General features: G+C 43.8%; 1 protein-coding gene across 1 annotated transcript in view; it reads left to right on the top strand.

Moving 5' to 3' along the window:
- Positions 1-3,449: 3,449 nt before the first annotated feature.
- Positions 3,450-14,161, top strand: part of LOC108792700 (very long-chain acyl-CoA synthetase-like) — a 38,002-nt gene continuing 27,290 nt past the window's right edge. The window contains exons 1-3 of the mRNA XM_018563531.1: positions 3,450-3,927; positions 7,972-8,181; positions 11,908-12,066. Coding sequence (XP_018419033.1) covers positions 3,450-3,927; positions 7,972-8,181; positions 11,908-12,066 — 847 coding nt within the window. The remainder of the gene's footprint in view (positions 3,928-7,971; positions 8,182-11,907; positions 12,067-14,161) is intronic.

Raw genomic sequence — 14,161 nt, 5'->3', positions numbered from 1 at the left:
AATTAATGAAGCTATGTGTGTGTTTTTTAATGAGTGTGTGTGATATGTGTGTGTTTCATTAAGTGTGTGTGTCATCCACTGGAAGTGGTTATACCAAGAACATGGCTGCTCCTAAAGCCATGTTCTTGTACCGTGTTAAACCGCTGACAATTGCTGTTTACAAGCGATCCGGCGTCTGTACAGGTGCTGAATCGCTTGTACTGTGCGGAGCTGTGCCCCCCTCCTCCACGGGCGCCGGTGCCACCGTCAGTTTCCTGGGCTCATCTGTCCCTCCTGTGAGACCAGGCCATGCGTGGAGGTTCTCCCCTGACAGATTGAAGGAGAGATCAGTGGCTTCTAGCTGCGGATCTCTCCTCCGATCACTGGACCCGGAAGTGATGTGCAGTACATCACTTCCGGTGTCACTGTACACAGTCTCTGGCTCTTAGGGCCTGTTCAGACCACTTACAGTGCGTTCCGGCCAGAACGCACTGCATCACATTGCAGCTGGCTCACTTTGTGCCGGGCAGGAGGGGGCGTGGCGGGCCATTCAAGTGAATGGCGCTGTAGCCACGCCCCCCGGCCGCAATGCGATCTCCCGCACAGGATCGCAAGGCACATTGTGCCTGCAGTGCGTTCCGGTGCGGTCAAAATGCTGCGGTGCGGTCAAAATGTTCCCCTGCGGGCGATCGCATTGTGGCCTAAAGCCGTGTAAGGGGCCCCGAAATTTCTGAAGGCTGCCCTGTATGTCTCCGCCACTCACCCGTCTGAAGATCTGAAGATTCTCGAGCGGCTGAGCAACATGATGGGGCGGGCGCATGTGCAGTAGAGATCTTTGGCTGGGAGAAGAGGAGAGACACTTTGCAAGTCAATGCACGCAGCCTGGTAGCGTGCACGCGGATAGACAACGTGGGACACAGAAGACACAACGCTGGAGGGACTCGTGAAAACTACTGGAAAGAAGAACATAATCGGCTCAGGCATAATTTAAGGTAAGTCCTTAAAGCGGCGTGGGGGTGGGGGGTATTTGTGACTTTAATGTCACTTTAACTAATTTCTCTGTCACTATGTGTTGTCTGCCTATCAGAATGGTCCTTGCACTGCAACACACCTGACTGGCGCCTTGTGCTGCTTTTCCACCCCCTCTCTAAGTTTTGCTGTACAGGGACTGTGAGAGGCTAATACAAAGTTAAATTCAGGTACTTAAATGGCTTGCTTCTAGAGTGGCAGAGCCAGCTGTCAATCAGCCAGCGGGGTGGATCTCGATTGTATTGTCAATAATGACGGCTCTGAGGAATAGCCGGATATATACTGAGTTTTGGGTCAACGGAGGACATTAATTTATGTCCTCCTGTGACCATGAAGAGAACTATGGCCCAAAAAGGTTGGCCCATACTTCTCTTTTAAGGCAACATCTTTGTGCAGGTTTGTGAAATGTTTACTGTAGGTAAATAAAGCGGAACAAAAAAGTGAATAAACTGCAAATAAATAAAGATGGATGTTAACTCAGATGACTGCTAGTTTACTGTCATATGATCAGCTTAGTGACTTTTAATGTGGTAATTTACTCATAGCAACTTTTCACTTTACAAATGTTTATGGGCTTAGCTGTTGATGCTTAGCTGTACTCCTGCAGAAGTACCTGTAATGCAATTTTCATGAATAAAAGGGAAGCATCTCCCTGTGATTGATAGGATATCTGTTTGCAGCAAGGTTTATTGAAGTTTATTTAGTTGAAGGTAATTGATGTGGATTCTACGTACCACAGACTCAGTACGGGGTAATGCGGTGTCATGAATGACGTGGAGGGCTCAGGACTCTTGTCTTGCGCTACACGTCAGGCATCTCGCCGCAGTGCGAATGTAATTTATTGTGTGATTGAGCTGTAATGCTATGTGGTGTTTATGCGCTGTGTCGCAGTACGAGGTAGAATGTACCCCGAATGTATAGCTTGTTTTTGTATATTTTATTACATCAATAAAGTATATTTTTCAATCAAAAATCTGTTTGCAGCAAGGAACTTTGGTGTTGAGATGAGTCTACTAGAGTGTTCAAGTGATATATACAAAGATGGGGGAGCATTGGGACGCCTCTCCAAATCATTGGATTCAGGTGTTCCAATTGCCTCCATGGCCACAGGTGTATAAAATCAAGCACCTAGGCATGCAGACTGCTTCTACAAACATTTGTGAAAGAATGGGTCGCTCTCAGTAGCTCAGTGAATTACAGTGTGGTACCGTGATAGGTTGCCACCTGTGCAATAAGTCCATCCGTGAAATTTCCTTGCTACTAAATACTCAGTCAACTGTTAGTGGTATTATAACAAAGTGGAAGCAACTGGGAACAACAGCAACTCAGCCACGAAGTGGTAGGCCACATAAAATGACAGAGCGGGGTCAGCACATGCTTAAGCGCACAGTGCGCAGAAGTCGCCAGCTACACTAGTGCACAAAGCAAGGTCCATAAAGACATGAATGAGCGTGTTTGGGGTAGAGGAACTTGACTGGCCTGCACAGAGTCCTGACTTCAACCCCATAGAACACCTTTGGGATGAATCAGAGCGGAGAATGTGAGCCCGGCCTTCTTGTCCATCATTAGTGCCTGACCTCACAAATGCGCTTCTGGAAGAATGGTCAAACATTCCCATAGACACACTCCTAAACCTTGTGGACAGCCTTCCCAGAAGAGTTGAAGCTCTTCTGGCTGTAAAGGGTGGGCCAACTCTATATTGGACCCTAAGGACTAAGACTGAGATGCCATTAAAGTTCATATGCATGTAAAAGCAGGCGTCCCAATACTTTTGACAATATAGTGTATATATATACATTTTACATACACAGACCTGAGGCATCCCGGATTCCCATCTCCAACTGTTCAATACGTCTTCCAGCAGAGGTGCAGTAATGAAGCAGGGAGCCTGACTTGTAGTCATGTTGCCACCCGCCCAGCTTCCTGATTGGGTGGGAAGCCGCAGCCACGCTCCCTTGCAGCCTCCCAGGCACTGAGTGCTGCGGCTTTTATGTGAGGAATGTAAGTGGCAAGTGCAGGTCACAGAGAGATCTTTGTGATCTCCCCACTGGCTCAGAGACTAAAAACATGGTGCCTGCTGTTGCGGTTTCGGTGTTGCCCTCGGGGTGATTAGGGTGTACACCCTGTGCGCATTCCTATGTGGGGGAGTAACATTGCCCAATTTATTTTTGAACTTGTAACATAACCATCTCAATTCCAAAGTACAGTTTTTTGAATGTTCTAGAGTCTGTTATGCAATGTACCCAATGCTATCAGTGATGACAACATGAATAAACTAGATCACAGATATAGTCAAAACACGTATAATCTATGACCATTCCAGAAATCAAAACGTAGAAAGAACCTACAGTAGGAAAATCATCATTGTTTGTGAGAAGGCACATGCATGATTCATTTCTATGGTTTTATATAAGTATACATGTTCTTTCTCTCTTCACAGGATGCACATAATACAAGCAGTTTTTCTCTGGATAACCCCAATATGGATAGCCATAAAGCAAATATTTCCACAAACCTTGTGGCAGGACTTCAAGTTCTTCATAAAAATAGTTTACTCTTTTCAGAAGATAGAAAAATCAGTTAAGGACTCTCCTTCTCATGGAATGCTGGATGTATTTTTGCAGCAAGCGTCTGTAACACCCAACCAAACTTTCATTTTATATCAAGACCAAGCTCATACCTACAAGGATATTGACCTTAAAAGCAATCAGGCTGCATGGGCATTACGAGAGCATGCAAAGCTTAAAAAAGGAGACAGTGTTGCTATATTTGATTTTAATGAGCCTGCCTATGCCTGGATTTGGCTGGCACTGACCAAATTAGGTTGCCCCATGGCATGTCTGAACTACAATATACGGGCCAAGTCCTTTCTGCATTGCTTCAAGATCAGTGGAGCAAAAGTGTTAATTGCTACTCCAGGTGATTAATTATCTTTATTCTGTATTTAAAAACAAAATATTATTTAGGCTTGCACAACATTTTAGGTAGTTCATATTATGCACAGAGGTCATGTGTACTATCATTTGTATATTTAAAGGCTAAATTAATATTCTTTACACATTTTCATTAGCTAATATATCTAATGAAAATGTATCAACTCATACTTAAAGCTCTTCAAGATAACCATTGCACTTAGAGGAGAAGAAATTAAAGAAGTTGTTCATTTTAAAAAAAGACTACAGCGTTGTGGGGTAGTTGGATTTATGCATATAATTTCAGCTGAGGTAACAGCCTATAGACTCATACCACAATCCATGATGTCCCAAGCCTTTGACAACATGATACCTATAAGGCAGTGACTGTATGATTTTACATTTAATTACTGGCAATATAGTTGCAAACAGGTCAGCCGTCAGAAATTTTGGGGCCCCTTACACGGCTTTAGGCCGGGCCCCCCCCCCCGCCGCTGGACACGGGCTTAGTGACGCACTGGACGCAGGGCTTAGTGACGCGCTGGAGACAGGACCCACCTGTGGAGATTGACCCTGCAGAGCCCACTATAGATGCTGCACAGCCCATCTGAGACTGTCTATGGTGGGCTCTGAAGGGGTCTCAGGTGGGCTGGTCAGGGCTGCTTCCCTCCCCTCCCTCCTTTCCTTCCTACCTTCCTAGCTCCTCTTACCTGCACACGTGGCGTCGTCTGCCGCCGGACAGGCCAGAAGTGACGTCACGTCACTAGCGTGACGTCACTTCCGGCCAGTCCGACATCAGACAAGCAGCATCGCTGATAGGGCCCCAGCTTGTCTCGAAGCCGCTGGAGCGGCAATGCTGGGGCCCTGCGCTGCTAGGGCCAGGCCTCCGCCTCCTCGCCCTTCACCGTCGGCCGATAGTCATGTAAGGGACCCGGGCGGGCCCCCCAGGCTGCCCGGGACCCTTACATGAGTACATGAGTATCAGTCGTTCCCCCCTGATGGCTGCCCTGGATGCAAACTACAGAGCTGTTTAGATCCCTAAATAAAACTATTCAAAATAATGGGGCCCCACACAGCCTACCTGAAAACCTCCCCCCAACCTTATTGTTTATTCTTCTAGAATGTATTTATTGCAACAGTACAAGTTAACAAAACAATGTCACAATGACACTTGGCTTCTCTTACAGAGTCTATGCCTTCTATTTCCCTCCTAAACATATAAAGAGGCATTGATTTGTAGCCAAATACCTGTGTGTATTTTGTCCCTCCTTCCCCCAATGTTCCTACTAGGTTGTGGCAATCAGACAATAAGGTCTGAAAAATCAATGCTTGGTACCTGGCAATACTCATCCGTCTGGGTCCTGGCATCGGTAAAGTCAAGGTGAGTAGCAGAGCGCCCGCTTCAGTGCAGGGTACTCGGTGACCCGAGCAGGAGAGTGAACATGGCACAGCCTAGGTAGATGACACATTTACATTTTCTTTATAGCTGATCCATTCTTCGCAAGGCAAAGACCAGGTTCACATTAATGCTTCTCCATGTGTACAAGAAATGTGATCTTTACATTATTTGTAGTGCTAAATTGCTAGTCAGGTAAAGTGTAGAGGGAATGCAGTGCACAACATGCAATACACAGCAATGTTCTTGTTATATAACATATTTACCACGAATGCTTTCAGAATTCCTGTAAAATTTTAAAGGTAGTAGACCAGTGGCAAGTAGAACAGATTTGCCCAGTAATATGTACAAAACCGCTCTACTGTGGTTCAAATTGAATTCTTCATTCACAGAAATATGTAAAAGAAGGCAAACATAAGCATTTTCAACTAACCAATACTCTTCTGTGTTTAGGAGGGCCACCTTAAATGTAAATTTGGGCTACCTGCTATTCAGCACCTCTGTCACGCACAGTTTTTTCTTTTTCACAAAGAAGAGTTTTTCATTATGTGGTCAGTATAGATCAGGGGTAGTGAAGTAAAATTCAAGGAGGTCCGGTGAGCGAAATTTTCATCGAGCCGAGATCCAAACTGCACTGCAGACCGCCGCTTACCCTGCATTTACACCAGCAGCTGCACTGCAACGCATAGCTGCTGGTGTGTTTTCCCAGACACAGTGCTGATACATTGATCCCAGCGCATCACACTGTGACATTTCATTAAGTTCTATGGGCACAGCACAGTGTGATGTGGTTGTATTACATCGTGGCCATCTTCAGAAGTACAGCATTCATCAGCGTGCCCCATTACATCAGTTTTCCCCATTAGCGTGCCCCCTTACATTGTTTGTCCCCATCAGAGTGCCCATTTCATTGTTTGTCCCCATCAGAGTGCCCCTTTCATTGTTTGTCCCCATCAGAGTGCCCCCTTACATTGTTTGTCCCCATTAGAGTGCCCCCTTACATTGGTTGTCTCAATCAGTGTGCCCCCTTACATTGCTTGTCCCCATCAGAATACACTGTTATATTGCCCCAGAGTGCCCCCTAAATGGCAACTCCATTGGGGGCAACTAATAATTATTTCTCCCCATCAAATTGCCCCCTTACATTGGCTGTCCCTATCAGTGTGCTGCCTTACATTAACTGCAAAGGTAAGGGAGCACGCTGATGGGGGCAACTAATGTATTGGTGGGCACGCCAGTGGGGGCAAATAATAATTAGTTTTCCCCATCAGAGTGCCCCCTTATACTGGCTGTCCCCATCTGAGTTTTCCCTTACACTGGTTGTCCCCATCGGAGTGCCCCCATACACTGGTTGTCCCCATTGGAGTGCCACCTTACTGTCCTCACATGTTTATTTGGGGTACCTTAGCTGGAAAGTGAAGTCAGGGCACAGAGCCAGGAATTGGAGTCGGCACTGGCTGTCATTGGCGTCCGCGGTCCGCCATTTGCGAATCCCTGGTATAGATGATAATAGCACTCTTATCGGGAGTTCTTATTGGGTATGCCAACATCATTACAATTATGTAACCTAATACACATAAACAACATACAGGTGAAACTTTTAAAGCATTAAAAATATTTATATATATATAATCAGTTATATGTAGGGTTATATAGGCTTAATGGGGAGGACATGGGTTAAGGGTTTAAAGCTCAGGTGGGGTTTCCACATCGATGGGTGTATAAAGGTCACTGCATGAGGGCAGCGTGGGACAGGGAAGAAAGTTTCAGAGCGGACCGGTTGAAGGTTGGTTATAGGGGGAGGTAGATGATAATTGTGCTCAGCAGTTCTTTTATTCCATGTATAAAACTAGGGATGCACTGATACGTATCAGATACCAGTGCCGATACTTGGCATTTTCATGAGAACTACCAAGGTTGCATCAATTGCAGCTGGAACCTGGCTCTGGCGCTCCACCACTGTTCTGAAATCATTAGTCGATATTGTTTTAGAAACAATCAATAAACATGACAATAAACAAAAATGTATCAGTACTCATCCTTGTAAGTACTTGGGCAAGTACCAGTACTCGTACTCGCAAAAATGGTATCTGTGCATCCCTTTATTTATATTTATAAAAACTAAATCATACATTAAAAAAGAGATGTACAAATCCCAGGAGCTCCGTGTGCTCCTTACAAATTACAGCTGCCTCCTAACTTTTGAATTTTTCTCTAGTCTAGTTTTGGAGCTCAAAAAGTATCTGTACTTGTACCGAGTACGGTACTTGGTATCGGTGCATATATAAAAAACCAACTAACTTTAAGTAGAATGTTTTCTGAATTTGGCCATTAATGGTCACAGTGGGGAACAATGTTATAAAAAGCCAACCAGAATTGTCCAACCGGAAGGATTTTTCTAGCCATTGTCTACTGTTTCTAATTGCTACATTTGTCTGAACAGTCCCCATTGTGCCCCATAAGGACACATTTTCTCATTCACCTAATAAAGTGGAGTAAAGACAACATTCTTATGCTTTCACATGGTAAATTATTTACATTTCAAAGTTTTTCTTCTTTCCTGAAGTATTGTGAGAAACAATCTGTATTTAGAGTATTTGCATTACTGTTTTCCTAATCTTGTTGTATGCCAACATCATCTTTTGCATTTCGCAGTATTGAAGAAAGCTATAGACGAAGTATTGCCTACTCTCTTAGAAGAAGGAGTGCTGGTGTTTTATCTAAACATGGACACTTTTAATGATGGAACACATAGTCTACTTGACAAAATGGAAGCTTCTTCTGAAGATCCAATCCCACAATCCTACAGATCAGATATTTCCCCACAATCCCCTGCGTTGTACATTTACACATCTGGAACTACAGGTGAACGTATTTTTCTCTTATCTGGTTTTGCTTTAGTCAAACACATTCAACTAGTAATATGCTGAGTGACATAGCCAGCTTAAAAGTCAGTTTGGTAGAATAACACTTGGGCTTCTCTTATACAGACTATCTCTTATTTCCAAACATATAAGTGGCCCTGCTTTGCCAACCAAATACCTGTGTGCATTTTACCTTCCCCCAATTTTCTTATTAGGCTGTAGCAATAATTAAAGCCCATTTATTCAGACAAGAAGCAGGACTGAGAAATCCATGAGTGGCCCTGGCAGTGCTCACCTGCCTGGGGTCCTGGCATGGGTAAAGTTGAGGGAAGCAGCAAAGGGCCTGCTACTGTGCAGGCCACACAATGACAATTAATATTCATCATTTTAAATTGATTAAAGTTAAGAGATAATTTTACCTTCAACAGTTGTTAATTGACCAGGTATTTCCGTTGAGAGATTTGCCCTTTACTTGGTGGTGCTACTGAAAGGAGAACAATTAGGTGAGTGATTTCCACTCATACTCATAGTTAGAGCCGACCTGTGACAAAGAAGCTGTCACAGGTCGGCTCTATTGATTGGGAAGTGAGCAGAAACATGCTCACTTACCGAACCGTCTCCCTGCAGTGAGTGGTGACTATCAGTCACGGCTCCCTGCAGGGATTCCCCCCTCCCCTCTCCGATCCTCCAGCGCTGAGTAGAGGAACGAATGGGGGAGGGGGAGGGCACAGCTGGCTCTGCCTCTAGATAGGCAGAGCCAGTTATCACTCACGCAGCTGGGTGGATCTTGAAAGTATTGTTGGGATCTGTCCCGGCATGCGGCACTCTTAGTATATCGCGGGCAACAGCCCAGGATATACTGAGCTTTGGGTCATGGGAGGAGGTTATTATATGTCCTCCCGTGACCCTAAAGAGAACTATGGGGAAAAACACTTACCCCAAAGTTCTCTTTTAACTGCAGAAAATTATCAGGCCGTCTGCCTTGCAAGGCAGGAATTTGCTGCATGAAAGAGCTGTGTAAATCTCAGAATGCATGAGTTCTTGGGACATTTGAATTTTTCAGAGTTCATGCAGTAAATTACATCTCCCAGTAAGCACTGCCCATGCTTTTTGTCAATTGATTGAGCTACTGCCATTTCTTTCCACTTAAAATGCCCATGGTGCAGTGAATTGATACCCTTACATATTTTACAAGAATGTGACAATTATGACAAGGGGCTTTTTCAGTTTACTGTTTATACACTAGATTCTGATTACAATAACCTATAATACATGAATACAATCATTACATCAATGCTGTTTATAATCTTTAGGACACATTAAGTATCAGCAGAAATACAGATATCATGTGAATGGTCTAATTACAACCGGCCCTTTGAGGGTAACCATACTGCTGATGCGGCCCCCCATGAATTTGAGTTTGCCACCCCTGGTCTAAATGGTCTAAAAATGTTCAGGTTTGTGCTTGAAAATTAGATTTGTTTATGCTTTCTGTGATATGGTGAGAAATTCAACATCTATTTAGCTACATAGTTAGGTTGAAACAAAAGTCCATTAAGTTCAAATAATAGAACATTAATAAATAAATTGAAAACCTTTATATACAGAACCCTATACCCAGAGTTGATCCTGAGGAAGGCAAAAAAAACCTCTATAAAGCATGGTCCAATTTGCTCCAATAGAGAAAAAAAATCCCTATGGCGATCAGATATTGCCTGGATCAATTTACAAGTGTTAATAGCTAGTTCTATTCTGTACATGTAGAAATGCATCCAAGTTTTTTTAAAACAAGTAACTGAGCTGCCTAGAACTAGTTCCTGAGATAGTCTATTCCACATTTTCACAGCTCTGGCTGTGAAGAAGTGTTTGTAAATGTAAATACCTCTTTTTTCCTCCTGATGCAAAGCATGCCCTTTGTCCTTTGCAATGACTGTAAAGTGACCATTTATGTATTTTACATTGTGAACATATTACCCCTTAATGTCTCTTATTAAGGGAGATTAAGTTCAGGTAATCTAATTTATCCTTATAGCTGATGTCCTCCATGCCTCATAAAAGTTCAGTTGTCCTTCTCTGCACTCACTCCAATTTCCCAACATCCTGTTTTGTGAACTTGTACCCAAAACTGGATTGCATATTACAGATGATGTCTTACTAATGCTTTGTACAGGGGCAAGATTATACCTCCTTTAATGCAAGAAAGTATTTGCTTGCTTTAGAAACTGTAGCTTGACATTCCATGTCAATAAGTAGGGATGCACCGATACTATCGGTATTGGTGCCGATACCAAGTATTTGGCCAAGTACTCATACTCGCCCAAATGCTCCTGATGCCTATCTTGATACCTGTATTTCTGTTATCAGAAACTCAATACTTGGTGACGGGTAAGCATAAAGCCAGCTTTTCCAGCCAATTAGGAAGCCGAGCGGCGTGTAATGGCTCCCTGCCCAGCTTCCTGATTGGTCGGGAAGCTGACCAATGAGGAAGCCAGATGGCGAGTCATTACCCGCCCCCGGCTTCCTGATTGGCCAGAAAGCCAGCTCCATGCTTCCTCATCACTTGGTGACGAGGGAGCATGGAGATGGCTTCCCGGCTAATCGGTAAGCTGAGCGGTGAGTCATTATACGCAGCCCAGCTTCCTTAATGGGACTTCCGATATTGGTATTCGGTATTGGTACTCGTGCTCAATACCGAAAAAACAGTTTCGGTGCATCCCTACTAATAAGTGTATGATCTATCAGAACCCAAATCCTTAAAAGAGAACTATGCATTAAGTGTTTTTCCCCATAGTTCTCTTAAGGGTCATGGGAGGACATATACTAACCTCCTCCCGTGATCCAAAGCTCAGTATATCGCGAGCTACAGCTCGCGGTATACTGAGACCGCCGCAGCCGGGATGGATCCCGACAATGCTGTCGAGATCCACCCAGCTGCGTGATTGAGAGCTGGCTCTGCCCATCTAGAGGCAAAGCCAGCGGTACCAGCCCCCTCCTCCATCCATTCCTCCAGTCAGCGCTGGAGGATCGGAGCGGGGAGGGGGGGAAATCCTTGCGGGGAGTAGTGACTGACAGTCACCGCTCTCTGCAAGGAGATGACCGATCTATTGAACTGACGTGTGACAGTTTCATTGTCACACGCCGGCTCTAACTATGAGGATTAGTGATTTTCACTCTCCTCATAGGTCTCCTTTAATGATTAATTACTACCCCAGTTGTACTCCCCCTACAATGTATGATCCATGCATGTTTTTCACCCCAACATGCATAACTTTACATTTATCATAGTCAGTCAAACAGTGCATTCAGGTCTGCTTTTATGTTAGAGGCATCCTGTCAGGACTTTAGTCCACTACACAGCACGGTTTCATCGCGCGAGCAGAAAAAAAATGCCGTCTGGAGACGGCAACCCGCCAATGCTGCAGTGCCGTCCGTCCGTTTTTTTACAACGGGCAGACGGCAACTGGTTAAGCAAATTATACTTTTAATCCCAAACTCTATATCCTTTACAAATGGGTTTAAAAGTAAAGGGTCCAATACCTAACTTTGGGGTACACCACTAACAACCTTAGACCATTCAGAGTATGATCATTAATCACAATTTAGTAGAGGATAGTTGCTGCTCCATCACCTGCCAGTTGGGGTACCTTGGGTATTTTGACTGGCATCTGGGATTGCCCCTGGACAACTACTGCCAGTAATATTATTGTAATGTTGTGTTTTTTTGCAGGTTTCCCAAAAGCCGCCATCATATCTCAAAAACGTGTTTTGACAAGCTGTACCGTTACAATGTTAACTGATTTCACAAGCAAAGATGTCCTGTACATCCCATTGCCTCTTTATCATAGTGTAGGACTACTCATTGGACTACGAGGATGCATTCAATTTGGTAGGTGGTAAAACTGCATTCTGCATAACTCCAGCAATTTTTTCAATTGTAGGACCCCAACCCTTCCTGTTGAAAACAAAAGTGTCCATGTACTACTCACACGTGTTCATTAGAGCTTAGGTCAGAGCCCTGTGCAAACCACTCTATGTTCTCTGCACCAGACACACCAAACTATGCATTTGTTGGTGGATTTGTGCCTAGGGATACAGTCATTCTGAAACAGAAAAAGACATTTCCCAAACTGTTACCACAAGGTTGGAAGTGCAAAATTATTTACAATGGCTTTGTATGCTGTACTAGTTATACTACCTCCAATGAATACACCTAAACTAAATATTTAGGAAGAGGGGTGTCCAAATACATTTGGCTATTTAGTGTAATTGTATACTGTATATGGTGGTAACTAGGGATGTCCCGATACCAATGCTAGCATCGGAATCGGGCCCGATACAGGGCATTTTGACAAGTACTTGTACCGAGCGTCGCGTCACTGCTGCTCCGGTGGGCGGAGCTCCAGGTGGGGTCCTAATTTAGGTAGCCGGAGACTACCAGATGACCCCACTTGGAGCGCCGCCCACCGGAGCAGCAGTGGCGCTCGGTGAGGTAAGTAAGAGAAAAAAAACAAAAACGCAGCGGCGAGTCAGCGCTGTTCTGGCGAGAGGAGCTACAGGTAGGATTCTAATTTAGCTGGCCATTTAGATGTATTAGCAGTATATACTCTATATGTACTACATATAGTGCACATATAGAGTACACACTGCTAATACAGTGCAGACAATACATTTACAATTATCCTCTGCTAACATGAATGGATTAAATTATCTATATGTAGCCCTGTACTAGGGATCATTTAATCCATTCATGTTAGCGGAGGATAATTGTAAATGTACTGCTGCAGGCACTCTATATGTACAAGCACTATATACGACATATAGCATGCACTGCAACAATATATTTACAATCATCCCCTGCTAATATGAATGGGTTAAATGATCCATAGTACATGATATGTAGCCCTGTACCTGTAGTTAGGACATGTAGTTACAGAACATGTAGTTGTACTATGGATCATTTAACCCATTCATGCTAGCAGTGCAGAATTGTATATCTATTGCTGCAGTGCATTCTATATGTACTGTATATATACAGCACAAATGTCCCGTACATTGCAGCAATAGATTTACAATGATCCCCTGCTAACATGCATAGGTTAAATCATGATCCATAGTACAACTACATGTTCTGTACTATGGATCATGATTTAACCTATGCATGTTAGCAGGGGATCATTGTAAATCTATTGCTGCAATGTACGGGACATTTGTGCTGTATATATACAGTACATATAGAATGCACTGCAGCAATAGATATACAATTCTGCACTGCTAGCATGAATGGGTTAAACCATCATCCGCAGTACATATGTCCCGTACACTGCAGTAATAGAATTACAATTCTCCCCTGCTAACATGCATAGGTTAAATCATGATCCATAGTACAACTACATGTTCTGTACTATGGATCATTTAAAGTCACCTGTCCCTTTAAGAAAAGGTATCGGTAATTGGTATCGGCAAGTACATGAGGGGAAGTACTTGTACTTGGGCCTGAAAAAGTGGCATCGCTAGTGGCAACATACTACAGGTATTTTGCATAGTACATTGACCTTTCATATCAATCATTGTCTGAGTGGGATATATATCGTACATCCATATTCACACAGAAATACATATTGGAGTCAGTTTCAACATAGGGAAACGTATTAACACTTTTAAGCTGTGCACCTTGGGAGTTCAACCAAGGACTCCATGCTGGAAGTTAGAAGTGTTTGTCAAGCCAAACATCTTTCATAGTTTTAGATGGAATGAGGGAAGATTCTTCTGTCGGGTTCTACTGCTATTTGCTCTGCAACACAAGAAATCTCATCATTTTCAATAGCCCCTGTTCACACCTGATCAACAAAATGCCGAGACCCATATACAGTGTTTCCCCGAAAAAAAGACAGTGTCTTATATTTTTTTTTCTACGAAAAAAGACACTAGGTCTTATTTTCGGGGGATGTCTTACCTGGCTGCAGCTGTCCGCTCTGCCGTCC

Source organism: Nanorana parkeri, unplaced genomic scaffold, assembly GCF_000935625.1.
Source record: "Nanorana parkeri isolate BGI_ZX_2015 unplaced genomic scaffold, ASM93562v1 scaffold672, whole genome shotgun sequence".
Classification (NCBI taxonomy): domain Eukaryota; kingdom Metazoa; phylum Chordata; class Amphibia; order Anura; family Dicroglossidae; genus Nanorana; species Nanorana parkeri.
The sequence above is the reverse complement of the archived record's forward strand: the minus strand, read 5'-3'. Positions and strand labels throughout refer to the sequence as shown.